Genomic DNA, 25,050 nt, shown 5'->3' with positions numbered 1-25,050 from the left:
GTTCGGTCCACGCTGCACATGACGATTGCCGTAATTCCGATTCCGGTGATATCGGCGAAGACGCAACTACTCTCAGTCACCAGCTGAAATACCGGTCACTCCTGTGTTGAATACTTCAAACTGCTCACATCCAGATTCCTTCTAGTGATCAGTCAGTCCACTTCAGTCACTCATGCGACGCGGCCTGAAATCTCCGCCATGAAGACAAGCTGGGTTCACGTAGCGCTCGCAGCTGTATCTTTTGGACCTCAGATCATTGCCACTGCGACGTTCAATGGTCTTGAATTACCTTGGCCAACGAGAGATCTAGAATGGAAAGACGTCAATGTGCTCAGTATATCGGATAGTCACGGTCAGTTCGCAACTCATCCTAGTCCTGTTCGCTGACACGCGCCTGCACAGGTTGGCTGTTAGGACACCAGCACGTACGTCTCATCCACCTTCCCTTTGTCCCTTCCGTCCCACGATTGACACGTCTTGCGCTCGCGTAGTCCACATGGCCTGAGCCAGTGAGTATATCCTACCAGCCGCCTCGATGAATTCTTGACGCACCATGTAGAATTACTCCGGCGACTACGGCGCTCTCGCAAGCTTCATCACCCATATGCGAGCCATAGCCAGGGAGAAAGGCGTAGATCTTCTTGTAGTGTATGCGGACTCAACCATTTCAATCCGTAGAGGCGAGCTGACTTGAGCAAAATACAGAGACGCGGGAGACCATCACGATGGTTCTGGACTCGTTTCGTCATCTAAAGATGGAGCTACCAAGACGGATGAAATCTTCTCAATGATCCATTTCGACGTCCTCGCTATCGGCAATCACGAGTTGTACGAGTATGGTCCTGCAAAAGAGGTGTACGATCACCAGGACAGGTAGTGAGTCTGATCATGATCACGAATGGCTCTACAGTCACCAGCTTGCCTTCCGGTTTTGATGCCCTTTCTGTAGTCACGGGAGATACATCACGAGTAATACCAACATTACTGTAGAGAAAGACGGTGAATGGGTATCGAAACCTATAGGAGAGCGATACGTAAAATTCCGTACAGAAACGTGAGTCAACATCTTACCATATGATGATGACTCTATGATGATGACTCAAGACGATGACAGCGGGAGACAAGTGACGGCTTTTGGAGTCATATTCAACTGTAAGCGCGACCACGGCCTTTTGAGTCCGCTGATAAGACCGTTAGTCCAAGCGCAGGGGGCGTGAGTCCTGCTTTTTCGTAACCTGAGGGACTGCTCAAGTGTCTTTTGTAGGAACCTGACCATTCAACCACCTTCCGCAATGGTGAAAGAGCAATGGTTCCTTGAGGCGATCGAAAGCCCCCCAGACTACTTGTGAGCTGGATAGACTCCAAAGCGAGTCGACCTCATCCGTTCTAGTTTGCTTGTAGGGCATATGCCTGTCCGGAACGATCCCTCGGCTCAGTGGCATTCCGTCTTCAAGGCTATACGCAAGAAGCATCCCCACATACCTATTCTCATTTTTGGTGGGTTTGTCCATCGTCCTGTCCCACGGGGAGAACGAGCCAACGTCTGCAGGGGGCCACGATCATACGCGGGATTGTCGACAATACGATGATCACTCCATAGCGTGAGTTTCAACACCTCCGTTTGTAGAGCTTACACATTCCAGGGTGGTTCCTGGTCGATATTTGGAGACTGTGGCTTTCACCTCGCAAGTCATCCCATTCCACTAGTGAGACGTAGTTAGCTAAATCCCACCTGTAGCACCTCATTGCCGGACGCCAAGGATCCTTCCTTACCCCTCAACTTGGCAAGAAGATTTATCGATGCCAACCGTCATTCATATATGTACCACACGCGCACGACGCCAGAGACATTCGATACGGCAGGTTGACCGTCCTCCTCTCTGTGCACCTCTGACTGCTCGTAGACTCTCGGACACCGCATCTCCACGTATCTTCTGGATCTCGCGTCCTCACTCAATATCTCTGACTCCCTAGGAACCGCACCACACGACCTGTTCCTAAGCCGTGTTCCGGCTGGTCATCCTAACCATGTCAACACGGTTTGGACAGAGCAGGTCATACCGACAGTTCTGAGGGATCCCAAACGAATTGGCAAAAAGGTCGTCATGATGAACGCGGGGAGTCTGCGGTTCGACTTGGTGACCCTTTCTGCACCTGTCTGGTAGTACACGATCACTAATGTCTCGTCGATTCAGTTCCGAGGAGAATTTAATAGGAACGACGAGCTCACCATATCACCGTTGTGAGTCGTCTTGTCACATGACCGGTCCGATACTGATATCACCATTCAGTGCCTCTGCATTTGCCTACACGCGAATGAAAGCGGGTCTAGCGAGACAAATAACACTCCAGATGAATCTTAATGGAGCGACAAAGTTTGCACCGTTTTCGATGGACACCATTGGCCGGACCGTCAAAGAAGAGGATCAGAGAGTTGAGCGGATCTATCGAAAGAATCTGCGGGATCAATGGGTCGAGTTCGAGATGCGCTCTGCCTCAGGCCCTCTCAAGTTATCGGAACAGATGCCGTTCTCGAGTGCTGTATCCAAGGGTCTCACCATGGGATACGTGACACGCGACTCGTGTCCTGGTATAGGGGATGACGTCGAGCATATACCTGGTGAGCTCCCTTACCATCTCGCCCCAAAAAAATGAATGTGCTCACGTCAACTCAGTACCGTACTCCAATGCTCAAGTGTGAGTGGCCTTGGCCGTCTCCCACCCTTCCACTTCCCGGATGACGACTGACTGACTGGCTTGCTCGCTTCCTTTAGCGATTTCATCCAGTCGCCTTTCCCTGATGCTCACGATGATGAGTTGGTCGACGTCGTCGTGATGGACTTTACACTGGATGATTTCTGTGAGTCCCGTTCGGGTTTCTAAGGTGGACGTCAGCGGGAGCTGACGTTCCCACTTCCTGCACAGTCATCGCTGTGAAGATGCTCGATCCCCTTTCGAATCTCGGTTTTGAAGATATGAAGCCTTACGCAGAAGGAATTAGCGTGAACGTCATGTGGGGATTGTATGCTTCCCAGGCATGGCAGGGCTGAGTATATAGACGTATTGGGTACATTGTATTTAGTTTCGGATGCTTTAGACCTAGATCATCCGCATAGGATACCTGTTGTACAACCCCGCATACCTCTTGCATGAATCATGACCTCGACACTCGTTGCATTTCATGCAATTAGTCCTTGACGGTTCTGAGCCAACGGCACCCTGGCTAACCCTGACTTTGCCCTTGGTTCTGACCTTGTACCCTCTGGACCATTTTCAATACTGTCCCGTGATATTCTTCCCAAGCAGCTATCAACTCTTTCTCCTTACTGATCTGTAGGTCCAGATGTCGTTCCATGATCAGCTTGAACTCGTTGATTCGTTCACGCTCAAAACGGGCAAATTCCGATTTCACCAATCGAGAGACTGCATCGAATTCAGTAGCGGCATCACGACTTCTCCTCTCGGCCTAAAGAAGGGGGTTTTAGGGGAATACAGCGTCAGTAAAAGGCAAAGTCGTCACGATCTCCATTCGTTTGAAGCTGAAGCTCGCTCGCCTAGCTCGAAAGTTTGAAAGACTCACCTCGCCAATCTGAGCCAAAGTCTGATTCGCTTGATCTCCTAATTTTCCCTGCTGTCTCAACTTTTCTCTATTCCCTTTCAACCTGTTTGTCTCTTTTTCTTTCTCTTGCCATCTTTGGAAACACTTGATCCTCGATGCGAATGCCAGCCGGACAGAATTGATGAATCGAAGATACTCGTCAGAGAGGTTTAACAAGTTGACGACTTCTGCCGTCGCCAAATCTTCATTGGCTACTTTCTCTCTCGCGGCGAGATCGCCCAACTTTCCAAGTGCAGCACACATGGTCGTCCCCAGATCTGAATCCGATAGGTAAGACATGGACGTGGCGAAATCTTGCATCGAATTGGCGACTTCGAGACGATTCTTAGAGGCTTGATCGATGGATTTCGACAAAGCTTTCAACTGCGATTCAAGAGAATCGAGAAAGGCTTTACGCGAATCAAACCAGTCATCTTGTTCGACATATTTCGGCCCCGTCCAGGAAGCAAGTAGACCCTTTTCAGAGCTTGGAGCGGGTCGGTTTTTTGCCTCAACGGCAAAGGAATCGGATTCGAGGAACATGCGAAGGTCGGGGTCAAGCTGTAGTACAGGGTGTAGCGTGATCTTCGTCAAGCATCTTTCGAGCGCCATCCGTCGGTTCTCGATAAAGGTGTCTTGGAATCTACCGAATGGATGTTTGTCAGGCATAGGAGGCACAATGACACCGGGATTGTTGGCAGTCAGGATGTCGAAAAGCCATAAGAAATCGGAGAATCGACGCAGGACAGAGAACTCCGATCGACGATAATGTGGCGAGGTGGTTCGAGTGCGAACCGTATAGACAGTGTAACCGCGTACCGGATCACCGACTTTGGTCGGATCGTCAACGCTGATGGTAAAGGTAGGTTTTGGTGGTGGAGGAGGTAGAGAACCATTGGCAGCGGATGATAAGGGGAGATCGTCGTCATCATCAGCAGTCGACGTATCAGGTGGTTCTGAGACCTTTCAACGCGTCAGCCCAAGCCGGAAAGACGGGAGCGCTCCCAAACTCACCGGCTGCGATGGGCCTGTCGGGAGCGACGATACACCCGGCTCGCCCCAGCCTTGGTCACCTCCTGTCCATGAATCGTTGATCCTCGTGCTTGGTCCGCCTTTACCAAAGAGGCCGTTATCATCTTCTTCATCCATTGCGCCCCAACCACGACCTCCAAACCTGGACGAGGTCGACGTATCCGCTCCGTTAAACAAAGCTGTGCTCGAACCAGAAGACCCAATGGCCAGTCCTTTAAAGCCGTAATCTTGCTCCGTCGACGGGGCGTCAAGTGGGGAGACAGCTACTCTGTCTGTAGCGGGTGTGGGGAGAGACGAGCTAGGGGCAGAAGGGGGATCCACAGGCTCGGTTTTTTTTGTAGGCGATTCAGGTCGAGGGGGTTGCGGTGTCACAGTCCGACTGACAGTGGGCGTGATATCGGCAGACTCAGGCAAAGGGATAGAGGTTGGGTGCTTGAATGTGAGCTTGAAGGTTGATGCTTGAGGAGTATCGGGCTGTTCCATTGTCGAGCCCTTTTCCTGATCCTGTTTGACCGCATCGCCGTTTGTCTGCGCATGATTTGTAGTCTTCTTGGCAGGCGTGAACACGTATGGTTGAGCGACCTGGGACTGACTCTCGGTAGCCTTGCTCTTGACAGGCTCAGACTTTACAAAAGCACGCTTGAGGGATGACGAAGGGTCATTCTCCGCCAACAAATCTTCATCAATGAGACCGGGTGGTAGCTTCCGATTCGTCGCGCTGTCATTCCCTTGCACAACCGGTGAAGTCGCTGGCGGCTGCGAGAATGGATCATGAGATGAGAATGCCCTAGTTGGAGAATCAAATGGAGCAGCAAAGCCATTTGAACTGTATCCGTCTCTCTCCTGTTCGCCTAAACGAGCGGCAATGACGCTCGGAGGATCAGGTACAGCACCTAACCCAGTCCGAGCGTCATCTTCAAGCTGCTGAACGTATGGAGAGGGTCTTTCAAACCTAGGAGAGGTAGGCGAGTCGAAAGGCGCTCTGATTGGAGGTGACGCGGGACCACGGCCCGAGGCTGAGGTCGAGAGCGTGGGGTAAGGGGATGCCGAGCTCGCGAAAGGGTTCGAAGAGGGTTCATCAGAGAATGGGTTCGCCCATGGATCGTCAGGTTGAGCTGCGGGCGGCGTCCATGATGGTTTTGTAACCGTTGTAGACTGGGACAAGAGTCTGGCAAATGATTCTTCGTCGTCCATCGTGCAATCTCAACGGTGTCATGTACGAGACGACTTGGGTGGTCTCAAAGACAATGACGAACCTCGTTGTAAGCGCGCAGAGACACCACCGTGGGAAACTATCGAAAGTCAACACCGGGATTCCCGTCTGGGCTGGCGAGGAGGTCATCGTGTGATCTCCCCTAACACCTGGAACATGCATACCTGCAGACTGGATTCATGGGGCCTAGTAGTAAGAGGCCAACGACATCTCCGTCTTCAAAGTCAGATGCGAAGCGTCGGAAGGTTACCAATCGGTCTGTATGGAATACCGAAGATGACTGGGAACAAATCATAGCGGATAGTTCCTTGTCCACAGCCTCGGTATCATCTCGTCGAGCGCCTCAGAAAGGCTTACAGTCGCTTTCCGATCATGCTGCCAGAGTTGCAAGTCGCGCATTCAAGTATCTCTGGCAAGCCAGTGATTCGAGAGAGAGGCATGGAGAATGGTGGAAAAGTGAATGGAGTTATGTGGAAGATCGAATGAAGGTGAAAGTGAGGGACGGAGTCTTCGCTCAATGGTCAGAATATCTCACGCCGACAATCTTGACAGAAGTGAGCTTTTCCTTCCAGCAAAGACATGACAAGAGCTCAGTATATATGACTAGGTGTTCATGCCTTGCCCAGAAGTACATCTTCCAGGAACGCTCGCAACGGTATTGCAAGCTCAACTGTTGAAACCTTTTCGACCGATATCTCACTTGGACCTCTACACGTCTCTCACCTTGACACATGCGGCGAAAGCGTCAGACGTCGCAATAGCAGGTCTGATCGCTGTCTTGCCAAACTTACAGAGCATCACCTTGAAAGGGTGTAAATTGGCTTCGAAACGCACAGTAGATGCCATCCTAAAGTTTACACCGAATGTCCACAGAGTCAATTTGAAAGGGACAATGGTAGAGGTGGACGACGTGAAGAAAATCCTTCATCGGTTCGGTACCCAGCTCGTAAGCTTTAAAGTGGATAGAATCAGATTTGACGTGAGCGATTCAAAGATGACAGACACGAAGCTGATCCCAACCAGCCTAACAAGCTAAGAGAGATCTTTACTATGGACGTGTACCCCAGCCTGACGCATATCTGTCTACCTGGTGATATCCTCAATGGATCGGGAGACACATCTGAAGCGAAGCGATATATCTCCCTCATGACTTCACTCAAAGCTCGAGATGCACCGTCAGACGCACCTTTCTCATGGTCTTCCTTCGGTGACACGTTTCCAGCTATCACTCATTTGTATCTACCGGGACTGCTCGTACCGGATAAGCAAGCGATGAGAATAGCACCAGGACGGTTGGTCAAATTGTCTCTCGTCGCAGCGATCAGTGGACCACCCGTACCTCTTGGAACAGTCATCGATCTCATTCGAGAACAGACGGAAACGCTCGAATCCATCCATCTTGGTCAAGTCCTGAGCACCGCTCGGGGTAAAGACGTCTATGAAGAGTGGGAGTATCTCGAATCGCTCCTTGGAAGCTGTCACAGATTGAAGTGCTTTAAATGGATGGCTGGATCCGCAGATCGTCGGGTGATGGATTTGATGCTGAATCAGATGAGTGGCACAGCGTCTGGTCCATGGGGAGTGGTGAAAGCCCTAAAATGGACGTCTTTAAAGGTGCGTCTGTGTGTGTACGGACTGATATTTCGGAGCTAAAGCCGATGACTCAGGAACTCAGTATCGATTGGCCTTACCACCTTGACATCTTCGACAGTATACCTCCCGGCTCGGTACTGGAGCAGCTGCACCTACCCTCCAGTACCGTGCCTACCGGTCCAAAAAACATGTACTTGATTCGAAATCTGAGAAATCTTGCTGTCCTCGACCTCTCAGGATCCAGCGTATCGGGTGAGCACCATACAGGCCTTTTCCAGCTGACATGTTGAGATGATGAAATGTACGAGATACTCGACGCTTGTCCATTCTTACACAAAATTGACCTGACCTCGTGTCGAGGCGTGAGAGTCAAAGACAGGCGAAACATCTTCAAGGTAAGTAAGAATGGATCGGGGACCTGATCTGATATCCAGGCCTGGCGAGAGGCAAGAACGACATGACATTCATATAATTTGTAGCTATTAGTGCATACATTGTTCCTATTGCCCATCATAGATAAACTTCCTCCCTTGACCAATGTACCACATCCGAAGGTTGAGAACATCAACCGGAGTCGGAACGATTGATCGTCGTCGTTCTTCGTCCAAGCCATCTGGGGCTTTGAGATCACCCGGTTCCCGAGTATGCGAATTGATCCTGACCATAGCGCTAGGGCTGGGTTCCGGAACACTTTCCCTTCCCTCTCCCAACCATCTGCTCAAGAAATCCCTGACAATTTCTTCATCCGTGGCATATTTCCACTCTCCTCTATTCCCTCTGACGCGACTGGGTTCGCCTTGGACTTCTTTGATGAACGTCAAGCCGTACAACATACTGATCCAGGTGGGTCGAATATCTAGCATCTTCATCCATGCCAATGCGAGTGGAATCTGCTTGATCATTCCAAAGTAACCCAAGAAGAGAATATATGCCTGCCAGGTGTCTACGCCGGGTATGATATGTGTGTATTTTGCCCCGGGCAACGGGAGCCTATCCTCAAACTTGATCTGTAATTTGGCAGGCGATGATTCGTGGCCAAAGTACCGATGGTACCAGCTATCCCCATCCCACGTCGCATCTCGATCCAAGGGATTCACGACGTATTGCAGATGAGGATAATTGCCAAGAATGACTTGACGAAAGATCGTCTTTGCGATCTCGTATGGCTTCACCGTCCCGTGAGCATGGTACCAGTGGAATCCGGGTGGATCAAGCAAGACTCCGGGGCCGCCTTTGGAGAATCCATCGGCTTCATACGCATCAAATCGGGTGGTGTCGTCGACGGCACCGAGCCCTTCGTCACGAGGTGAATGGAAGATTTTAGCCGCTGACAACTCTGCAAAGAACATCTTCAGAGCGTGCTGAAGACCAGAATTTGGAGGAACATAGCCCGAGCTGCGAGCGTATTTTCTCGCCGTGTCCAATATCAAGGCGAGCGAAACGTGATCCAATAGGACTCCCCAACGAGGATACGAAGCTGCCAATAAACGGAAGGCTACAGAGGGCAGACCAGCCCTTCGACAGAGCCGAAGTAGGGCATTGACATTGAAAGCGTCAAGCTGGATACTTTGTTCAAATGCTGAACTTTGACTTCGGGTAGACCTGGGACGTTTCCCCCAATAATCGACAAAAGCAAATTGCTCGGACATCCCCTTCACGGCGTAAGCAGCCGTCGCATCGACAATAGTCCGTTCATCGATGTAGATACCGACTTCGTCAGGCGGTCGTTGGGCCGCAAAATTGATGTAAGATGACCACACTTGCCAGGCATCTGCATATTGTTTTCGCGCACATAGTCCTCGCATCAGAGGCGATATGACGTGCGCGGTCTTGGCTGTTGAAGGCAGTGACAACCATGCTTCCATCATGTCTTCTGAGGAAATCTCAGGCCACACCGCCATCGCATGGAGCAATTTGGACCACGCGTAGCGGTGTTGACGTAGTCGAGCGCTATAAGCCTCGATGTCGCTATCCCGCGCGGGTGAAGCCAGGTAAGGTGCAAGTGCCTTGTGTAGGTCGCCGAGACCTTCGGAGCTGTATGCGAGCAGATATCGGACTCGCTCCAGGCGTTTTGGGACGCTGAGTCTCGGAGGTGGAAGGACTCGAGGCGACTCTTGATACTGAGACTGAGACCGAGAACTTGAGAGCTGTTCTCTATCTTCCAATTCCGTATCAGTAACCTCTTCAGCGTCCATTAGAGCTGATCTTTCTGGAAGTCTGAGGTAATTTGTTATGGCCTCTTCGTCCCGTGTCCTCATCGCAGCCTCGATCAACGAGGATCGGTGGCCTTTGGTCAATGGTGATCTTGAGGAATAGGATCGATTGACTACGACCTCACGGATCGTCTCGGTGACCATCGTCGAGCTTAACACCCTGTCCAGTATGTCTGAAGGTATAGCGTGGTGAGCCACCGATTGACCAGGGAGTGAATCGAGATTGTCGACGAATTGTACGAGCATCCGTTGGACAAGACCTCGTAAGACACGGTCTGCAGTTCGACCGCTGACATGCTGCGTCAAATGATCCAGGAGGATACGTGTCCATGTACCGAGGTCTTCTTTGGTGCATTCCTGTGAAGACACGACATCGTTGAGGTGAGAGAGATACGCTTGGAGGGTTGGCTCCGTTCCGACGAGCACGTTGAGTTGGAACATTCGCCTGAGGCATCTTCCGACAAGAAGAGTCGATCGGTCTACAGATAGCTTTGGAATGGCAGGGAGGAGTAGACGTGCAGCGTAAATCAAAGAGGATTGATCCAGAGTTGCCGGTCGGAGAAAGATATGGTATAGGTCCACATACGAAGCTTCGTGCCCGGCCGCAGACAACTCGCTGAGCCTTCTTTTAAGGCTGTCCGAAGGTTGATCAGATAGCAATTGGAATGGGCTGGATTCGACAGAAGTAGGTACTTCCAATGCTGGAAGGGGCGACGTATTGGCTCTTGACTGTTCTGGTTGCTCAGTGCCGAGATATTCGAGTACCGTTTGGATAGTGTTCAAGTCTTCGAGAGAATCGGAAGGTGGCTCTCTGCGCGAGGATAAAGGCTGATCCCCTTCTTGGGGGAAGTGCCATGGTACTCTTGACCGGGACGTTGCCAAAGCTCGAGTCTGAACCTTGGGTAGGGGCAGGTCAGTTCTCAGTGAAGGTCGTATGCGAGGTCGCGCGTACCCGCGAGCATACCTAGAGAATGAAGATAAGCTCTGAGCCCATTGAAGCGACCCACCTGGCTACTCGCAGACCTCTCATCGCTCAACGTCATCTGACCCGCCGCATCTTCAGGACGTTGTGAAGAGGCAGAATCATGTTCGCCGAAATAATTGAACCGAAAGTGAAGGTTTTTCCGATGGAGATGCAAAATGCAATAATAAATACAATTGACAGCTATAGACAACCCTCTCGCCTCACCTCTGCAGACGAGACATGAGATCAGCAGCCGAGGCAGGTCTGACATCTCCAGCTTCCCTAATGATATCGTCCAGTACCTTCGGCCTCTCCTCATTCAAAACATCATCTCTCTTCGCAGACTTGGGTTTCGGCTTCTCTCTCTCGGTCAAGTATCGAGGCTTTTGCTCAGCCTCGATCCTGAGACGTCTTGCCTCATGCGACTCTTGAGGATTCCCTCTTGTTGTCCTATTCCTCTCCCATGGTTCTTTCGCTAGTGCTTTTCGGGCCAATTGAAGACCCGTCAAGTGGGTCTCCATACCGGCCAGCCGCTCTCCTGATTTGATCTTGCGAGCCGTGTTCGGGGGTGGCTCACTGTGTAAATGTGAGCAAACAGCAAAAGGATTGAGATAACAAGGTTTGCACTTACATCACGTCCATGACTTCGTCATTCCATACTGGATCTCGATGTCCATCCGTCATGTGTTCTCCATAAATGGCGTATTCAGCCGCGAGCTCGTCCTAAACAAACAACCAGTTGGCAATCGCGCACACAAGCTCGAGTCTGACTCACTGCGAAAGCCCTAGCTTTGCTCTCAAATGCCGTCCTATCCTCCGCTGGCCTATATTTGAGTGCCAGCGCAATGGACTGTCTGAGATCCTTGGATACCGTCGGCAACCAATCGTCCAGTCCGCCTCTAATGACTTCCCCCTCTCCCAGGTACTGTGCAGCTGCTGCTTCTTTGCCCAACTGCCTCGCCAATAACTCAAAATTCAGATCCCTAGGCCCATCGACCAATGTCAAGATGGCAGAAGGTGCCGCATCTCCCTGACGTCGACCGAAACGATGTATCCTGGTGTATCCTCCGTTTCGAGCTTTGTATCTCTCTGCGAGCGTTTCGAAAACTTTCGGTATCAATGATGTGGGATGACGATACGTTCCCGGGACAGCATCCTCAGGGATACCTGGGTAACCGAGTGGAGCGTTGGGTGGAGGCGTTTTGGACCTCAATCGGTATTCCATACTGACATTGTGTGAATGTGGTTTCTACAGAGAGGGAGTCAGTCGATGCCCACTTTGACATGAACACTCACCCGTAGGAAAGCAGCGGCCGATCTTCTTGAATTGAACGTGGCTCTCTTGCCCATCGTAATGATCTTCAGTGTCAGCGTCTGTGAGAGAAGGACTCGACTCTACCTTTTCTGCCATTCTCGCCGCGATCTTCGCCCTTGGCACTGTGGTCTGGATCATTTCATGATGCAGGAGGGCAGTCACAAGGTGTCTGACGCGACACATCAGCGTTGAGCCCTCATGAGCGCAACCATTGAGAATCTTACCTGAGAGTTGTATCTCCTCCGGTCAGCTTTTTGAGCTTCTTGCCGTGTCTCATGATTCACTTGTTCGTCGTCGAGATAGTTTGAGCTGCTGCTGCATTGGCTATCCGATTGAAATATTTAAGCATCCCCTAGCTTCGGGGGGTGTAACGCCAGTGCCACATTCACAAATTGCCGATATTTCCCGGGAATGATGATGACCGATTGGCAGGCTGGTAGGCAGGCAGGCTACCTTCGTCTCTGTCTTTCCTAGCTCATACAACTTCCTATTCTGCTATCATCACCATGGCAGCTCTTCGACTAGCTCTCAAATCATTGCCACGAGCAGGATCATCCTCTGTCCTGCTCGCTGCTCGACCCATCGCTCCTCTTGCTCTCCGACTCCCTGTTCCTTCTCTATCTCTTGCTCGTGGATATGCCGCTTCTGCTGGATTGAGTAAGGAGGATATCACTCAGAGGATAATGGAGGTCATAAAAGACTTTGAAAAGGTCAACGCCGCAAAGGTGGGTAAAAGGTTTACCGCACAGATCCGGTCGCTAGGCGCTGTGTTGCCTGCTTGGACACACGTATTGATAGTTCTCCAGCTCAGCACTTCCTCTTCCTTTACTAACGATCTCGGACTCGACTCGCTCGACTCTGTTGAAGTCGTCATGGCCATTGAGGAGGAATTTGGAATCGAGATCCCGGACGACGAGGCCGATGCCATCACTACAGTTCAACAAGGTGAGTCATGGATCGAGCTAGACACCCCCATGCTGACAGTATTAGCGATCGACTACATTTCTCAGGTTAGTGCAGTTGAGATGTTCAAACTTCATATTGACGTGACTGGCCTCCCGGATACAGACTCCAGACGGTGAGCTTGTCTGTCAAGTAAATTGCTGACAATTTCAGCTCACTAGTTACGAAACGATCGCAGTATCTCATTTCTGATTTCATGCAACCCGATAGCAGCATGAGGAGCCCTGTATCAAAATGCAAATTGGCATGATTCTAGGTACTTATGACTTGGAGGAATACAAGCAGTACAATAATGTTCACAGTGTGCTGTGCGGTGCTTTGGCGAGTCCCTCTTTGTTTTTGAGCATCTCGCCAATCGCGAGGGCGCGCAATCACTATCCGCCATGTCCCCGTCGGCTGTCGCGGCCTTGTCATGGCAGTCATGCGGAGCTCAAGATCCCGCGACAGGTCGCTCCTCGTCATTCCCATCGCCCACGGGGTGCTCTTGCCCCCTTCGATGCTCTTCCTTTTCCTTGTCGCGCAATTGGCTGTACGGCACAATTTCTTCCACCCAGGCGTACCCTTTCATCCCGCGGCTCTGTTTCACCTGCCCATTGCTCCTCTGCCTACTCCCACCGTCACTGCTGTTGCCACTCATAAGTGGGGCTGATGATGGCTCGTGAGACGCCTGCGAAGCCATGTCCCCATCATCGTCCCGTGGGGGTGAAGGAGATTCCCTGTATTCCTTGTCGCGAGAGAATCGGCTAGATCTCCTCTCGCCGGGTATGACAGGTCGTCCGCGGTGATCCACATTCGGTTGGTTGAAGGAGGCGTTGTCTCTTCTACTCCGCTTGTTGGATCGATAGTCATCCTGTCACATGTCAGCGGAGTCCAAACGATGGCTCACTTCTTCATCTTCTTCAAAATCATCATATCGATAATTCACATTACGTCCCGTTCTGCGGGTCCTCGTGGACCTGAACTCAGCTTGCTGAGCAAGCTCGACAGCAGCGGCGATCTTTCTCCGTGCTCGTTGAATGCGCTAAAAGAATCAGCTGCTGCAGTGCGCGATGTGTCGCCTCACCGCCTCCTCCTTTTCGATCTCAGGCAACCGTTTTGTCAACTTTTCCGCCAACTCTTTCTCGTCTTCTATCCCCTTGATCAATTTTTTATATGCGACAATCTCGGCGTTGGTGGATTTCGCCTTGCCCTCTTTCGGTTTGAGCTTTTCCATTTTGACGGTGCCATGCGCTGCATACCGGTCGATGAGAGCTTGATACTCAGCGCGAGTGGAAGAGATGGTTGTGACTGGACACGGGCGTTTGAATGGATTGCCAGATTTATATAAACGGTTTGAGTCTGGTCTCAGCGGATCCACCCAAAATGCGAACTCACAATCAAGCGACCATATTCTATTCTTGTCCCTATCCTGACCGAGAGGCGAAAGTTTGATTTCATCTTCAGTCGACGGGGCCGCAGTCGCTCCTGTCCCTGATCCTGCCTTTTTCTTATCCTCCTCGGCAGCCGATTTTTTCGCACCTCGCCCTTCCCCAACCTTGTTATTCTTGTTGATAATTTGCTTTATCGGTTCAGAATATGCCACTCCAGATCAGCTCCGCGGGGACCTTTGACTCACGTTGCCAATCCACGAGCTGTCGCAACAGTTTGGCGCGTTCACTCCAGCTCAGCTCAAACAAGCCTCCGCCCCTCTCTTCGACCTGTTTGATAGGATTCTTCTTCTCCCTCTCTTCAAGAGGCTCTCCCTCATACCGCAGTCTCCCAAGTTCACTCCTTTCAGGTGAAGAATTGCAGCAGGACCCTCTGGCTTGCTCATTCGGTGCCCAAGGTCGATCCCAAACGGTGAAATCGCGGTCGTTCAATAAGGCGTATGAAATGTAGGCTGATAAATGATGTTGTATGCTGGTGCAGCTGAATCGTCAGTATCGGCAGTGCACACTCCACTTACTCTAGGTTCCGAATACCGGGCTTGAGATTGCTGAGAAATCGAATGAGTATTCCTTCGAGGATGTCGTCCGGTCGATTAGCCACCGGCTCCATGAGGCACTGCTCGAGGCTGATATCAGCATCGTTCGAAAGGCTGGACCTACTCCTCCAAGCATTCTAACTTTCGGATCTTTGACTGTTGATCAAACTTCACGATGAACGCCCAGACGTATGCGACTTGCCAACTTGGTGGCTTCAGCGAACAGCTACCAGTTTTGTGCTCACTCATCCTGAACTCGCTCAGCTTGAGGAGGCTCATAATGGTGATGCTTGAGATCGGCTTGATGTCTTTCCTTGGCCTTCTCGATTTGTTTCTCATCAATCACGATAACGTCCTCCTTGTCGTCCACCTCAAATTCCTCCTGGATTCCTGGCTTTATGTACTCGGATGGCGCAGCTTTGAGCAATGGCTTTTGGTCAAGCGGTGTATTGGAATCTGGCTTGACATCGAGGTCGGATTCCATCTTCACATGCGTATCGTTGGCGTTAGTTGCCGGCGGTGGAGTGATGGACTCTGACGACGATCGATCCGGTTCCTTCCCTTCATCCGACGGCATAGTGATGCTGTCTCGAGCTGGCGACAAGGAATTGACGGACGGGAAGAGATATAGGGAGCTCCAATCTAGTTCACCATTTCCACTCTTCCTAAACGACCTCAAAGACTTCCTTTTGAACTCGTCTGACTGCAAGACTTGATGAAGAGTATACGAAAGGTTCAAGAGCGCGTCCCAACTGACTTGACTTTTCCCAATTGAATGCGACCAAAGCGGCGATGACCGCCGACAACGATCAAAAGCCGATAAACGGAGTTTGAGAAGTTTGCCACGTCAAATTTTGATACCCAACCCCCCGCGTAGCATTCTATTTACCCCACACAAGCCGTCGCTTTCCAATGTTGACGCATCCTGTTCTGAAATCCTGCATTCCCATCGCATGCTATATGCTGGATGAGATCACATGTCACGAGGCGGCTGATAAGCCAGTGGAGAGGCTCAGAAGGCGGTAGAAGAGCATCCCATGATTTCATCAGGGGACCGACACCGGGAGGTGTGTTGACAAAGGTCATGAGTTGAGTTGACACCTTGTAGGCACCTTCAAAGTACCCTTTCCTTCGCCAAAGATTGTTGGGATTCAAGCAGCTAGAGGCACATCAGCGTAAGGAGACATCGAGACTCCTACTGACTTTGTTTTCAGCGAGCAGCAAGATCAATCGGCTGTGCATGCCCTACAGCTCTCCCCTGCAGAGATACAATACTCTCTAGAAAAGATCAAATACAAGTGGGACGCGAGCAAAGCCGGATCACCCTTCTTAGCCTCCCAAGTAGCATTTTTCGGCATCTATGATGGCCATGGAGGAGCTCAAGTATCAACACATCTAGCTGAGAATCTGCACAACTTGATTGAATCTGTCCAATCGGATCATGCCAACTCTCTGGTACAATGGACCAAATCAACTCATCAAGGGTACTTCAAACGTTGGCGTGGGGGAGTGTTGTCAAAGTGGACAAAGGCAGGTCAAACGAGTGACGCGTCAGCCCAGACCTCTACGAGCGGGCCAAGTGGGAAGGTCATGACGCTTGAAGAGAGGTTGACTCTGGCTTTTCTACAAGTCAGTCACACAATGGGAAGAATTGAAGCTCACACGCGAAGGCAGACCAAGATATTCTGAAGAAATATGAAGAGTCTCACAAGATGGGATCGACGGCCAGCGTGTTGCTCCTGCATTCCTTGGATTCTCCGGCTGTACCTTATTGGGCCGCAAAAGAGGTGTTTCTCACTGTGGGACATTGCGGGTAAGCTAGAGTAGATTCATCGAGCTGATCTGTAGGGACACCCGTGTACTTCTGTGTCATGCTCCGACTGGCAAGGTTGTGCCTCTGACCGAGAGGCATCATGCGGAAGCTCGTGTCGAGGCTGCCAGATTACGACGGATGGGGGCGGATAATCTGATTCAAGATTCGTTTGGGGAGTCAAAGTGGATGGGAGCTATAGAGAATACTAGAGGGTGATTGAGGCGCCACGAGATAATTGCTGATGTGCAGATTTGGCGATGGCGATTGGAAGTCATCCGGCGTGACTGCAGAGCCAGAAGTGATCTCTCGTGTTCTGAAGGGTGAGGGGTATCGTTTCGATGCTTTGGCTGATAATTCAGGAGCCGAATACTCGTACCTTGTCCTAGTGACAGATGGTTTGACTGATCTCATGTCAGATCAAGAGATTATCGATCTCGCTCGGAATGCCTCGGACCCGACACGAGCAGCCACCACCATCATTCATTTTGGAGAAGACCTGAATGCTGACGACAATTGTACTTGTATTGTTGTACCGCTCGCAGGATGGGGTCAAGTCAAAGGTCAAGACTCAACCGAAGCGAGGAGAGAGTATCGTCGGAATCAAGCTGGCATGATGAATACAAGGATGCAGAGGATGTAGGGAGTCTTGCTGGGGGAAAGAAGGAGGTCGAGCATTCATCATAGCATTTATCAAAGCATGGATCGGAATCAAATTTCTGAAACAAGTTCAGAACTGGCGTGTTTCAGCTGAAAGGCGGAGATTTCCCATCCACTCACCATCGCGTTGTTGCACGTATATCGGAACGATTTCAGGTGCTACTGGCGGTGTCTACGGCATCGAAGATCAGCTCAGATATCATGTCGTACCGCGATGCCAGTCCCGATAAAGGCAAAGAGATTTCTGGATCAAGTGGGACCTTTGTGAGCACCGGAATGGAGGATTCCAAGCTAGTTGCCAGCTGTCTAGCACCGACACGCTCGAAAGAGTCTGAGCTGACTGCCACGTAGAGGCATATGACGTTCCCCGTGCATACGCTGTCCACCTTGCTCTCCATGCAGGCAGTAGAGGAACACAAGCCAAAGGTGAGATTTGGGGCGGATCCCACCTGACTCGACAGACCTCCAAGGTATCCTGGTTAGCGGACGTCCTCGTCTTCCGCGCAAGTATCATACCTATGATCTTGAAGCCTGTGCTTTGCATTACTTTCTGGTCAGCAGGTGTCGCCGCCATCTCGCTGTGGTGGGGGAAAGAGGTGGGACTTCGAAATGACATTGGTGAGAATGGCGCTGGCGACACTTACTAACAGTAGTGCCGTTGCTCTCCGTCGTCGTGGGATTGCTTTTAGGTGAGCGGATCCAGATGAGCAACGATACTGACATTGAGTCTTTCGGTAGGTATAATGAGACGCGTGAGCTTACGTTTAGTAACTCCTCGGCGTACGAGCGATATTCTGCGTGAGTCGCCTTAGGGTGCACCTCTGACACCGTAGCGGTCGGAAAGATTTTACGACACTCATCTCAAATGCTCGAAACCTCTCACGTGTGAGCTGAGTGGTAGAACTTGACCGAGCTAATATCCATTCAGCTGATATGGGTCTACGTCTGTCTCCCGACGAACCCCGACATTCCAACTACCATCACTCGGGCGCAACTGAACTCAGAAAAGAAGACTCTGATCCGATCTGTAGTAGCTTTCGTCGTAGCGACGAAGCACCATCTCAGAGATGAAGGAGGTGTCCATCATGAGGACCTGAGGGGTGAGCACCTCTATAGACTATATTGACGATGCAGGCCTGCTTCCCCGCCGACTCTTTCCGCGTCAAAGCACGCCATCTTTGCCTCCTCACGATATCGCCGACTCACCTGAAGCTGTGCATACTGGGCTACCTGGGCAATGTATGGTTGACGAAGAGTCTGCCATGGGGATACAAGCGTCTCCCCTACATCACAAGCTCTCCAGTCACTCCATAGGTGCAAAATCCACGACCTCATCCCACCTCACAATGGAGGACGACCAAGTCGGCCCATTGGAGCCGCGTCGACCCAGATTGGCCGTTCGTCGGAGACGTCCCAGTGCCGTCCGTGTCATCTTTCCACAAGCATCAGATCCAAAGCCACAGCCACAAGTCGTCACGGAGCAAACGCCGTTGATCAAGCCGGGAGTTCGGCCAACATTGGCCAAGACAGAATCAGACGTTCGAGTCAGGACCCATTCGTATATCCGTGCTCAGGCCGGTATGGGTAGAATGATTGAGCTGGGTCTTCCGTTGATCATGTGAGACTGCGAGCGTGAACGTGAATTGACATCGTTTAGTGCGCATGACATCAGCAGAGGTATCTTTCGCTTCCGTCGACTCGGCTGTCTAGAGCACGTCGGACCAGCTGTAAGTCGCCGATGTGCATGCACAGGGTTGACTTGCAAGGGCGTCAACTCCATGCAATCGCTAGTTCAATCCATGATCGACCAGCTCGGATCCATGGAGCGCGTCGTGTAAGTGTCGAAGCTTGCAAGATTACTGATGATAGTCAAACGCCAATGCCCTATATCGTAGCTGTCCACATGAAGCAAGCAACCAGTCTCTTGCTCTCCATCCTGCCCTTCGTGCTGGTCGATACTCTCAAGCTTAAGATGGTACCCTTGATGTTCTGCATCGCCTTGATCTACATGGGTCAGCTCATATGATGGCATCATCAGCTGACATTCTACAGGCATCGAAGGAATCGCCGCGCAAGTGGAACAGCCTTTCGGAACGTAAGTAAGAAGGGTCGACCACACATCTGACACTCGCAGCGATCCGTGCGATCTCAATCTTGATCTCTTCTGTACGGAGCTGTTGTGCGAGTGCGAGGCACTGCTTGAGAATTTGCCCCAGGGCGACGAAGACGACCCGACCGGGAACTTCAGTGCCCTCGATGGACCGCTTGACGTAGATGACGATGGCGGAGATTAATATCGCTCATCCGTCTCGCCCTTTTGACCCGATGTTGTCTCCACTTTGTACGCCAAGCCTCGTATAGATCCCATGCCATATGTCGCTCGCTCTCCATTCTCTCCTGCATTGTCCCACATGGTCATTCAAGCCGACCTCGAGTGTCTCCCGATTGGCCTTTACATCCACCTGAGAGTCACTGCCTCAAGTGGGAGTCCGCCGACCATTTATGACAGCAAGACTGCCTCCCCATCACATGTCAGAGATCGCTGATGTGCCATACCCAACCCCCAGGTATGTCTCAAAATAACCGTGCCGGAGCTTCCCTCTAGTCAGTATGTCGGGCTTCCACCATTTCCGCGTATCAATGCATCAAGCCCAAACGCTACACTGTCCTAACGAGAGTAGGTCCAGACGTTTTTCAGCACTGTGTTTTGGTCAGTGCTTGTTTCCTTTGCACAGTTTGCCGAATCTTCCTTCACTCACGACCGTCCTTCTGAGCGATTCGGTTGATAGAGTCATCCGAGTCTCCCTGAGCTCTCACTCGTCCACAGATGGCGATGGTAGTAGACTTTCCCTTAATGGCCTTTCCATCGGCGTCGACATCGGCGATCTGGATCTGGATAGAAGCGTGGTCTTTGGCAGTGATGAGACGGTCTGCAAAAAGGCATATCAGTATATCGACAAGCGGCGAGAAATGACGACTCACTGGTCGCAGAGCAATGTCTGGGGATGTAAAGATCCACGAGGGCACCCTTGTCGTTCTCTGAGGAGAGAGTCAGCTGTGTCTCTCATCGAGAGCAGGCTATCGAAACTTACCCATGATGAATAGATGTGTGAGGTTGAAAAGAGTGATTCACAGGATCCTTGAACCTTTCGACCGGCGAGGCCCTACTGCTGCTGTGAGCCCAAAAAACCTCGAAATCCCTATGGGACCTCCTCGGCATTTCTCGGAGTTTCGATTTTGAAAGAGTGTGGCATTCGTTGAACGTGGCATTTGTACACGCGGATAGCATCAGACGTCATTGGATCGCTGTCGTGCATTGTCACTCCTCGTTTGCTATTCACTTGATATCAATCGCTCGAATATCTACAACTCGTCTTGGCTCATCCAGCTGAACAATCTCACAGGATGACAGTGAGTCCTATGCTCTTGCTTTGTCTCTCGCTGACCTTTGAGTAGCTCTACTACACTCGTCAGCTGGCCGAAGACTTGATAGACTTGAAGAAGCTGACCTTTGCATAGTCTGCTTTGGTCTGCTCATGTCTGAGCTTTTGCTCTTCACGACGATCATCTGTCCCATGCCATTTGCCATGAGAAAGAAGTGGGTACAAGGGCATGCTGGCCAGACTTACCCTTCAGAATGTTTCATTTCCTCAGCGAAAACCCAGTAGTGAGCTCTGTGGCATTCATTGTCTGTGTCAGCTCACACGATACAGGTCGCCAAGGTGCAATATGCTGTGAGTTGATCCCTGTCGCCCACCGAACCTCTCTGATATCATCCTAGTTGAAAATCACATTCATGTGAGCTCGTACGCCTGTGATGACTCGATGAGCTCACTTGATTAGATTCGTCGCGGTCCTCTTTATCGATGCACTGCAAAGAATGGTCAGAATCGCTCAGGAGGGTAAGCTGTCACTTGCAGGACATCGGCTGACCTCCTCAGGAGCCGGCGCCAAGATGAAGAATGAGATGCCAGACGTCAGAACAGAAACGAACTAGTGAGTTCACTGCTCTTCAATCAACGCTGACACTTCCAGCGCCGCTAGGAAATTCTACGCTCAGAGAAATCGTGAGCATCAAAAGATGCCTTCAACCATTAATCACGCTCTTCAGTGTACTTGACCGGTGCCACCCTTTTCCTCTCCCTCATCCTCTCTCGAGTCTTCTACATTATCCTCGACTTCATCCACGTCCAAGAAAACTATTCTACTCTTCAACAACGTACTGCCAAAGCGAGTGGTGCGGCGGGAGAGAGCGAAGAGCTCAGGAAGAGAATCAAGGAGCTTGAAGCTCAGGTCGAGAGTGGAAAGGCTCAAGGCCGAGATTTTGGTAAGTCACCTAGAGGTGCTCTGCTGAAGTTTAGACAACCTCAAGAAACAGGCTGCTCAGCAGAACGCAGAGTACAACCGACTAGCTGATGAGCACGCAAAGGCGGTGAGGTAAAACGTGTCGTACAGCGCTAACTTGCAGACCGGCTCAACCTCTAATAAGAAACACGACTAGATAGACGATCATATTTACGTTCAGTCATCCATGAAATGTCGCTACAATGATGTGTCTATCCGTAAATCGTCACATTGGCTCGTTTCGTGACCACTGGAGCAGTGAGCAACGCATAGTCAGGCCACTCACCTTGAGGTAGCAATCGTACAACTCTTCTACCAGACTTTTGGCAAGCTCGCTTGATCTGGGCGATCCTTCCTGTCTTACCGTTTCCATTCGTTTGATCCTGTCTTTGAGGGCTTTTCGACCACCATTAACGCCCGCGCAAGCACGGATGGTACGGCCGCAGACGGTCCCGCAGAACGCACACGGGTGCGCTTGAGATGATGGCATGGCTTCTTCGGTAGCTTGCTCGTCAAACAAGGCGCGAAGGTTGAGCCAAACCGGGTCCGAGGGGTCGAACCGACGCATCGCCCTGAGAGGGAGTTCAGCGAAGATATCACGGTGACGCTCACATCTTGATTGCATTTGGGCCCTCGAGTACCACTGGACAACGTCTGGCTGGATGCATCGGGGCAGTCTCACAAATGGGACATGGCGGCAGATTAGTCTCGTCGTCAGAGTCAACGACGATGGCGGCGTCGATGGTCGAGCCATTCCCGAGGCTTTGACGTGACATGACGCTTTTGGAGCGGGATGCAGGTCGAGCGATCTGCGAAAATGGGGAAGCCGCCGGTTGGGAATTGTTGAGCTTGACGGGCGGTGTGGCCTGCGGTATGGATGGCTCAGACATGGCGGATTCGACCTGAGCGGGCATGGCTTCCGATGTTGCAGTCCGCGGGCATTCACTCAGAGGATGTTCTCCGCTACATTGAGGACAAGCTTCCAAGAGACTGTCGAACAATTCCCCTCGTTGTTCTTGCACGGGGGCGTGTGGTTCAGAACTTGGGCCGGGCGCGGGCGCTATCGGTCGAGCTGCTGCTGTTGCTGCTGCTGTTGCTGCTGCTGCTGCTGCTGCTGCTGCTGCTGCTGCTGCTGCTGCTGGTGCCACAGCTATAGATTGTTTATAAGCATCGCCCGGCAACGCAGGTAAGGTCGAATCTGCTACGTCCGGGATGATGGGATAGCCGTTTCGCAGGAGCAAGAGGACCGTGGTGCTGTGATCGACGCGGTTGAAGTAAGCCGGTTGATTTAGTCGGAAAAGCTCTGCGTCGATATCACCAGCTAATCGTCGATAGATATCCTCTCGTCGGCCCGGAGGAATCTCAGGCAAGGCCATCTCTGCCCACGCGGCGAGTGAAGGTAGATGGCCAAATTCGCGAAGCATGTGATAGAGCCACTGGCAGATCTCTCTTGCTGCCCGAATGGTGGCCATGTCGATCGTGATGGGACGGGGTTCAGGGACGGTGTTCACAGGTTCGGCGGGATGTGAGGAGGCATGTGCAGCAAGCATGGCCTCATATTTCTGCTGTCTCGCCGCGAGCTTCTCCTCTCGGCGATTGGCTTTTCGTATCGCTCTTTCCTCTGCCGTCTCCTTGGGTCGTGGCTTGGGTAGAGGTGCGCCATTTTGGAGCGCCTGGGCAGCTCTATATGCTGCGACTTTTTGCCTTTTCGTCAACGCTTCGCCGGCAACGAGACCTCGCAAGATGATCGGATTCCCATCTTGGTCCAACGCGCCGATATCAGGAACTGAGTCTAAACTCTCCTCTGAGTCTGTCGAGTCCACGCCATCGACAAAGTCGGCATCTTCAGACGATGTACCAGCTTTTCGCTTCTTGTACTTGCGCTTGTCCTTCTTTGGCGTATTGTCGTCAGAGGCAGAATGTATCGGTTCAGGCTGCCCGTACTTTACAGTCGCTGCCGTTCGCTTGGATCGTCCATTGGCCATGTTGACCAATCGCGTCGCCTCTCGAGCTTTGCGGGCATTGTCCACCACCAATTGCCAAGCATTCGCGTCCATATCTTCCAGCTTGTCATCCTCATCGAGCTCCTCAAGTCGATGCCTATCCGCCTCCCACATCTTGGCAAAGCCAAAAGACATGGTCTCCTTTTTGGGCTCCTCAGCCGCCTGACCTGAGGCTTTTGCTCGCTCTCGTTCTTCCATCGCTTTGGCTTCTGCTTCAGCATCCGCTTCGACCTTGTCGATGAGAGCATCCACATCCTTGGATGAGTATCGAATGTCAGACGCAGCGATCCCATCCTCATTGGCTTCATAAAGGGCCGCCGCGCCACGAAGGAGCAGATCGTTGATATCGCCTTCTTCATTCTCCTTGCCCATTTGCTGCACGACGAGGTGATCGAGCACCATCTTCTTCTTCCCGTTTAGTATGATTTGTTCTGAGAATCAGCAACGGACAGAATGGGGTGACACCTACCCTCTACAGAATTCTTCGTCATGAGTTTGAACACCAGGACTCGCTTCTGCTGTCCATATCGATGACTCCGAGCTATCGCCTGAAATGGTCAGGAGCGCGGTCTGGAGAACTCACCTGTAGGTCCTGGTGAGGATTGAAATCTGGATCGTAGATGATGACTGCTATCAGCCAAGCTCAGGCATGCTGCTCTCACCAGTATCCGCTGTAGCGAGGTTGATCCCCACGCCTCCAGCGCGAGTTGTCAGGAGAAAGATAAAGTAGTCAGAATCAGGAGCATTGAAAGCATCCATTGCCTTTTGCCGTTTGGCTTGTTGAACGTCTCCATCAAGTCGGAGGAACTTGTATCCTTCGCCATGGAGAAAGTCCTCGACTAGACCAATTGTCAGCGAGACACTCGACCGATCCTCACTAATGTCAAGGGCGATTTTGAACTATCGTCAACATTGTTTTTCAGGGTTTCAATGCCCACCTGTGAGAACAGAAGAACTCGATGACCTCTGTCTTTCAATTTGGGGAGAAGAAGCTTGAGAAAGGCCAGCTTGCCAGATGCGTTGATCAACTGTCGATGTTGCTCTTCCTCTGGGACTTCTTCTGATTCCAACTCTGGAGCTGAGAGGTAGGGGTGTTGACATACCTTCCTCAGCTGAATGGACGTCAGCTCAATGTCCACCAGAGCGAAGCATACCTCCATGAGGATATTCCTCATCTGCCTGACGGCGACCATGGTGGATAGATATGTCGCCCCAGGCAGAACAAAGCCGAGCCCAGGGGACGGGTTGAAAGTCAATGTTCAGGAAAGTCGGTCGCGCTCAGAAAAATCGCGTCAGAGTGAGAACCAACGTCAAAGAGGAGATTCACCGTTCGATGCAGACGGAGGGTCAACGTTACAAAGGATTTCAACGACACTTCT

General features: G+C 51.4%; 12 protein-coding genes across 12 annotated transcripts; 6 read left to right on the top strand and 6 right to left on the bottom strand.

Moving 5' to 3' along the window:
* Positions 1–96: 96 nt before the first annotated feature.
* Positions 97–3,266, top strand: BD324DRAFT_436939 (vacuolar protein). The gene is made up of 19 exons (XM_022012782.1): positions 97–352; positions 403–425; positions 492–509; positions 560–648; positions 706–876; positions 950–1,054; positions 1,115–1,152; positions 1,204–1,213; positions 1,265–1,345; positions 1,391–1,497; positions 1,550–1,601; positions 1,644–1,685; positions 1,739–1,859; positions 1,905–2,138; positions 2,196–2,242; positions 2,292–2,620; positions 2,676–2,697; positions 2,775–2,860; positions 2,926–3,266. Exons 1-19 carry the CDS (start codon positions 199–201, stop codon positions 3,048–3,050), a joined length of 1,854 nt encoding a protein of 617 aa, XP_021871302.1. The 5' UTR covers positions 97–198; the 3' UTR covers positions 3,051–3,266.
* Positions 3,267–3,316: 50 nt separating this feature from the next.
* On the bottom strand, positions 3,317–5,908 carry BD324DRAFT_437792 (Vps5 C terminal like-domain-containing protein). Its single transcript, XM_022012784.1, has 2 exons — positions 4,613–5,908; positions 3,317–4,561 (listed from the first exon to the last, which is right to left on the bottom strand). Exons 1-2 carry the CDS (start codon positions 5,822–5,824, stop codon positions 3,482–3,484), a joined length of 2,292 nt encoding a protein of 763 aa, XP_021871301.1. The 5' UTR covers positions 5,825–5,908; the 3' UTR covers positions 3,317–3,481.
* Positions 5,909–6,022: 114 nt separating this feature from the next.
* On the top strand, positions 6,023–7,897 carry BD324DRAFT_650867 (hypothetical protein; the record flags this gene model as incomplete). Its single annotated transcript, XM_022018222.1, has 6 exons — positions 6,023–6,397; positions 6,451–6,822; positions 6,867–7,457; positions 7,511–7,688; positions 7,728–7,831; positions 7,871–7,897. 6 exons carry the CDS (start codon positions 6,023–6,025, stop codon positions 7,895–7,897), a joined length of 1,647 nt encoding a protein of 548 aa, XP_021871300.1.
* BD324DRAFT_625445 (hypothetical protein) lies at positions 7,897–10,546 on the bottom strand. Its single transcript, XM_022015803.1, has one exon. The coding sequence runs from the start codon at positions 10,088–10,090 to the stop codon at positions 7,937–7,939; it is 2,154 nt and encodes a 717-aa protein (XP_021871299.1). The 5' UTR covers positions 10,091–10,546; the 3' UTR covers positions 7,897–7,936.
* A 225-nt stretch (positions 10,547–10,771) lies between these two features.
* On the bottom strand, positions 10,772–12,250 carry BD324DRAFT_625442 (ribosomal protein L17-domain-containing protein). The gene is made up of 6 exons (XM_022015802.1): positions 12,153–12,250; positions 12,013–12,097; positions 11,910–11,972; positions 11,389–11,862; positions 11,245–11,336; positions 10,772–11,189 (listed from the first exon to the last, which is right to left on the bottom strand). The coding sequence occupies exons 1-6, from the start codon at positions 12,203–12,205 to the stop codon at positions 10,835–10,837; spliced, it is 1,122 nt and encodes a 373-aa protein (XP_021871298.1). The 5' UTR covers positions 12,206–12,250; the 3' UTR covers positions 10,772–10,834.
* Positions 12,251–12,343: 93 nt separating this feature from the next.
* BD324DRAFT_625441 (acyl carrier protein-like protein) lies at positions 12,344–13,111 on the top strand. The gene is made up of 5 exons (XM_022015801.1): positions 12,344–12,653; positions 12,735–12,873; positions 12,919–12,938; positions 12,997–13,006; positions 13,045–13,111. The coding sequence occupies exons 1-5, from the start codon at positions 12,435–12,437 to the stop codon at positions 13,050–13,052; spliced, it is 396 nt and encodes a 131-aa protein (XP_021871297.1). The 5' UTR covers positions 12,344–12,434; the 3' UTR covers positions 13,053–13,111.
* A 1-nt stretch (position 13,112) lies between these two features.
* On the bottom strand, positions 13,113–15,587 carry BD324DRAFT_625436 (hypothetical protein). Its single transcript, XM_022015800.1, has 8 exons — positions 15,100–15,587; positions 14,979–15,059; positions 14,837–14,944; positions 14,507–14,799; positions 14,266–14,472; positions 13,955–14,229; positions 13,778–13,912; positions 13,113–13,741 (listed from the first exon to the last, which is right to left on the bottom strand). Exons 1-8 carry the CDS (start codon positions 15,429–15,431, stop codon positions 13,322–13,324), a joined length of 1,851 nt encoding a protein of 616 aa, XP_021871296.1. The 5' UTR covers positions 15,432–15,587; the 3' UTR covers positions 13,113–13,321.
* A 107-nt stretch (positions 15,588–15,694) lies between these two features.
* BD324DRAFT_625433 (phosphatase 2C-like domain-containing protein) lies at positions 15,695–17,401 on the top strand. The gene is made up of 7 exons (XM_022015799.1): positions 15,695–15,921; positions 15,963–16,029; positions 16,069–16,483; positions 16,525–16,667; positions 16,703–16,879; positions 16,917–16,987; positions 17,027–17,401. Exons 1-7 carry the CDS (start codon positions 15,822–15,824, stop codon positions 17,305–17,307), a joined length of 1,254 nt encoding a protein of 417 aa, XP_021871295.1. The 5' UTR covers positions 15,695–15,821; the 3' UTR covers positions 17,308–17,401.
* Positions 17,402–17,681: 280 nt separating this feature from the next.
* BD324DRAFT_642169 (Bestrophin, RFP-TM, chloride channel-domain-containing protein) lies at positions 17,682–19,618 on the top strand (the record flags this gene model as incomplete). Its single annotated transcript, XM_022017470.1, has 12 exons — positions 17,682–17,750; positions 17,786–17,942; positions 17,975–17,997; positions 18,082–18,122; positions 18,158–18,209; positions 18,253–18,424; positions 18,459–18,942; positions 18,997–19,051; positions 19,091–19,158; positions 19,194–19,336; positions 19,377–19,419; positions 19,459–19,618. The coding sequence occupies 12 exons, from the start codon at positions 17,682–17,684 to the stop codon at positions 19,616–19,618; spliced, it is 1,467 nt and encodes a 488-aa protein (XP_021871294.1).
* Positions 19,619–19,931: 313 nt separating this feature from the next.
* BD324DRAFT_436207 (putative ribosomal protein s21) lies at positions 19,932–20,499 on the bottom strand. The gene is made up of 4 exons (XM_022012781.1): positions 20,417–20,499; positions 20,307–20,363; positions 20,084–20,254; positions 19,932–20,024 (listed from the first exon to the last, which is right to left on the bottom strand). Exons 1-4 carry the CDS (start codon positions 20,418–20,420, stop codon positions 19,993–19,995), a joined length of 264 nt encoding a protein of 87 aa, XP_021871293.1. The 5' UTR covers positions 20,421–20,499; the 3' UTR covers positions 19,932–19,992.
* Positions 20,500–20,641: 142 nt separating this feature from the next.
* On the top strand, positions 20,642–21,842 carry BD324DRAFT_625419 (B-cell receptor-associated protein 31-like-domain-containing protein). Its single transcript, XM_022015798.1, has 12 exons — positions 20,642–20,735; positions 20,781–20,793; positions 20,844–20,922; positions 20,961–20,991; positions 21,038–21,058; positions 21,106–21,122; positions 21,168–21,226; positions 21,266–21,320; positions 21,360–21,391; positions 21,436–21,651; positions 21,686–21,756; positions 21,793–21,842. Exons 1-12 carry the CDS (start codon positions 20,730–20,732, stop codon positions 21,823–21,825), a joined length of 633 nt encoding a protein of 210 aa, XP_021871292.1. The 5' UTR covers positions 20,642–20,729; the 3' UTR covers positions 21,826–21,842.
* Positions 21,843–21,894: 52 nt separating this feature from the next.
* On the bottom strand, positions 21,895–24,864 carry BD324DRAFT_650859 (hypothetical protein; the record flags this gene model as incomplete). The annotated part of the gene is made up of 9 exons (XM_022018221.1): positions 21,895–21,918; positions 21,955–22,240; positions 22,281–24,102; positions 24,141–24,219; positions 24,255–24,298; positions 24,334–24,510; positions 24,550–24,571; positions 24,610–24,783; positions 24,826–24,864. The coding sequence occupies 9 exons, from the start codon at positions 24,862–24,864 to the stop codon at positions 21,895–21,897; spliced, it is 2,667 nt and encodes an 888-aa protein (XP_021871291.1).
* Between the last annotated feature and the right edge of the window lie 186 nt (positions 24,865–25,050).

This window comes from Kockovaella imperatae (genome assembly GCF_002102565.1).
Source record: "Kockovaella imperatae strain NRRL Y-17943 chromosome Unknown BD324scaffold_6, whole genome shotgun sequence".
Taxonomy (NCBI): domain Eukaryota; kingdom Fungi; phylum Basidiomycota; class Tremellomycetes; order Tremellales; family Cuniculitremaceae; genus Kockovaella; species Kockovaella imperatae.
This window is presented reverse-complemented; position numbering and strand designations above follow the sequence as displayed.

Excerpts from the sequence above, each read along its gene's own strand:
- BD324DRAFT_436939 (XM_022012782.1), top strand. The coding sequence starts at position 199 with ATGAAGACAAGCTGGGTTCACGTAGCGCTCGCAGCTGTATCTTTTGGA. Across the intron at positions 1,860-1,904 it reads CGCCAGAGACATTCGATACG|ACTCTCGGACACCGCATCTC; the intron begins GCAGGTTGACCG and ends GACTGCTCGTAG. Across the intron at positions 2,698-2,774 it reads CCGTACTCCAATGCTCAAGT|CGATTTCATCCAGTCGCCTT; the intron begins GTGAGTGGCCTT and ends CGCTTCCTTTAG.
- BD324DRAFT_437792 (XM_022012784.1), bottom strand. The coding sequence starts at position 5,824 with ATGGACGACGAAGAATCATTTGCCAGACTCTTGTCCCAGTCTACAACG. Across the intron at positions 4,562-4,612 it reads CGACAGGCCCATCGCAGCCG|GTCTCAGAACCACCTGATAC; the intron begins GTGAGTTTGGGA and ends ACGCGTTGAAAG.
- BD324DRAFT_625445 (XM_022015803.1), bottom strand. The coding sequence starts at position 10,090 with ATGTTCCAACTCAACGTGCTCGTCGGAACGGAGCCAACCCTCCAAGCG.
- BD324DRAFT_625442 (XM_022015802.1), bottom strand. The coding sequence starts at position 12,205 with ATGAGACACGGCAAGAAGCTCAAAAAGCTGACCGGAGGAGATACAACT. Across the intron at positions 11,973-12,012 it reads CGGCGAGAATGGCAGAAAAG|ATCATTACGATGGGCAAGAG; the intron begins GTAGAGTCGAGT and ends CTGACACTGAAG. Across the intron at positions 11,337-11,388 it reads GCAAAGCTAGGGCTTTCGCA|GACGAGCTCGCGGCTGAATA; the intron begins GTGAGTCAGACT and ends TTGTTTGTTTAG.
- BD324DRAFT_625441 (XM_022015801.1), top strand. The coding sequence starts at position 12,435 with ATGGCAGCTCTTCGACTAGCTCTCAAATCATTGCCACGAGCAGGATCA. Across the intron at positions 12,654-12,734 it reads AAAAGGTCAACGCCGCAAAG|CTCAGCACTTCCTCTTCCTT; the intron begins GTGGGTAAAAGG and ends ATAGTTCTCCAG. Across the intron at positions 12,874-12,918 it reads CATCACTACAGTTCAACAAG|CGATCGACTACATTTCTCAG; the intron begins GTGAGTCATGGA and ends TGACAGTATTAG.
- BD324DRAFT_625436 (XM_022015800.1), bottom strand. The coding sequence starts at position 15,431 with ATGCCGTCGGATGAAGGGAAGGAACCGGATCGATCGTCGTCAGAGTCC. Across the intron at positions 14,800-14,836 it reads CCCGGTATTCGGAACCTAGA|CTGCACCAGCATACAACATC; the intron begins GTAAGTGGAGTG and ends CTGACGATTCAG. Across the intron at positions 14,473-14,506 it reads ACAGCTCGTGGATTGGCAAC|TGGCATATTCTGAACCGATA; the intron begins GTGAGTCAAAGG and ends GCTGATCTGGAG.
- BD324DRAFT_625433 (XM_022015799.1), top strand. The coding sequence starts at position 15,822 with ATGAGATCACATGTCACGAGGCGGCTGATAAGCCAGTGGAGAGGCTCA. Across the intron at positions 16,030-16,068 it reads GCAGCTAGAGGCACATCAGC|CGAGCAGCAAGATCAATCGG; the intron begins GTAAGGAGACAT and ends CTTTGTTTTCAG. Across the intron at positions 16,988-17,026 it reads GATCTCTCGTGTTCTGAAGG|GAGCCGAATACTCGTACCTT; the intron begins GTGAGGGGTATC and ends CTGATAATTCAG.
- BD324DRAFT_436207 (XM_022012781.1), bottom strand. Across the intron at positions 20,255-20,306 it reads CAGACATTGCTCTGCGACCA|ACCGTCTCATCACTGCCAAA; the intron begins GTGAGTCGTCAT and ends GCCTTTTTGCAG. Across the intron at positions 20,025-20,083 it reads AATCGCTCAGAAGGACGGTC|TGCTGAAAAACGTCTGGACC; the intron begins GTGAGTGAAGGA and ends ACCAAAACACAG.
- BD324DRAFT_625419 (XM_022015798.1), top strand. Across the intron at positions 21,227-21,265 it reads GGTCAGAATCGCTCAGGAGG|GAGCCGGCGCCAAGATGAAG; the intron begins GTAAGCTGTCAC and ends TGACCTCCTCAG. Across the intron at positions 21,652-21,685 it reads GGCTCAAGGCCGAGATTTTG|ACAACCTCAAGAAACAGGCT; the intron begins GTAAGTCACCTA and ends GCTGAAGTTTAG.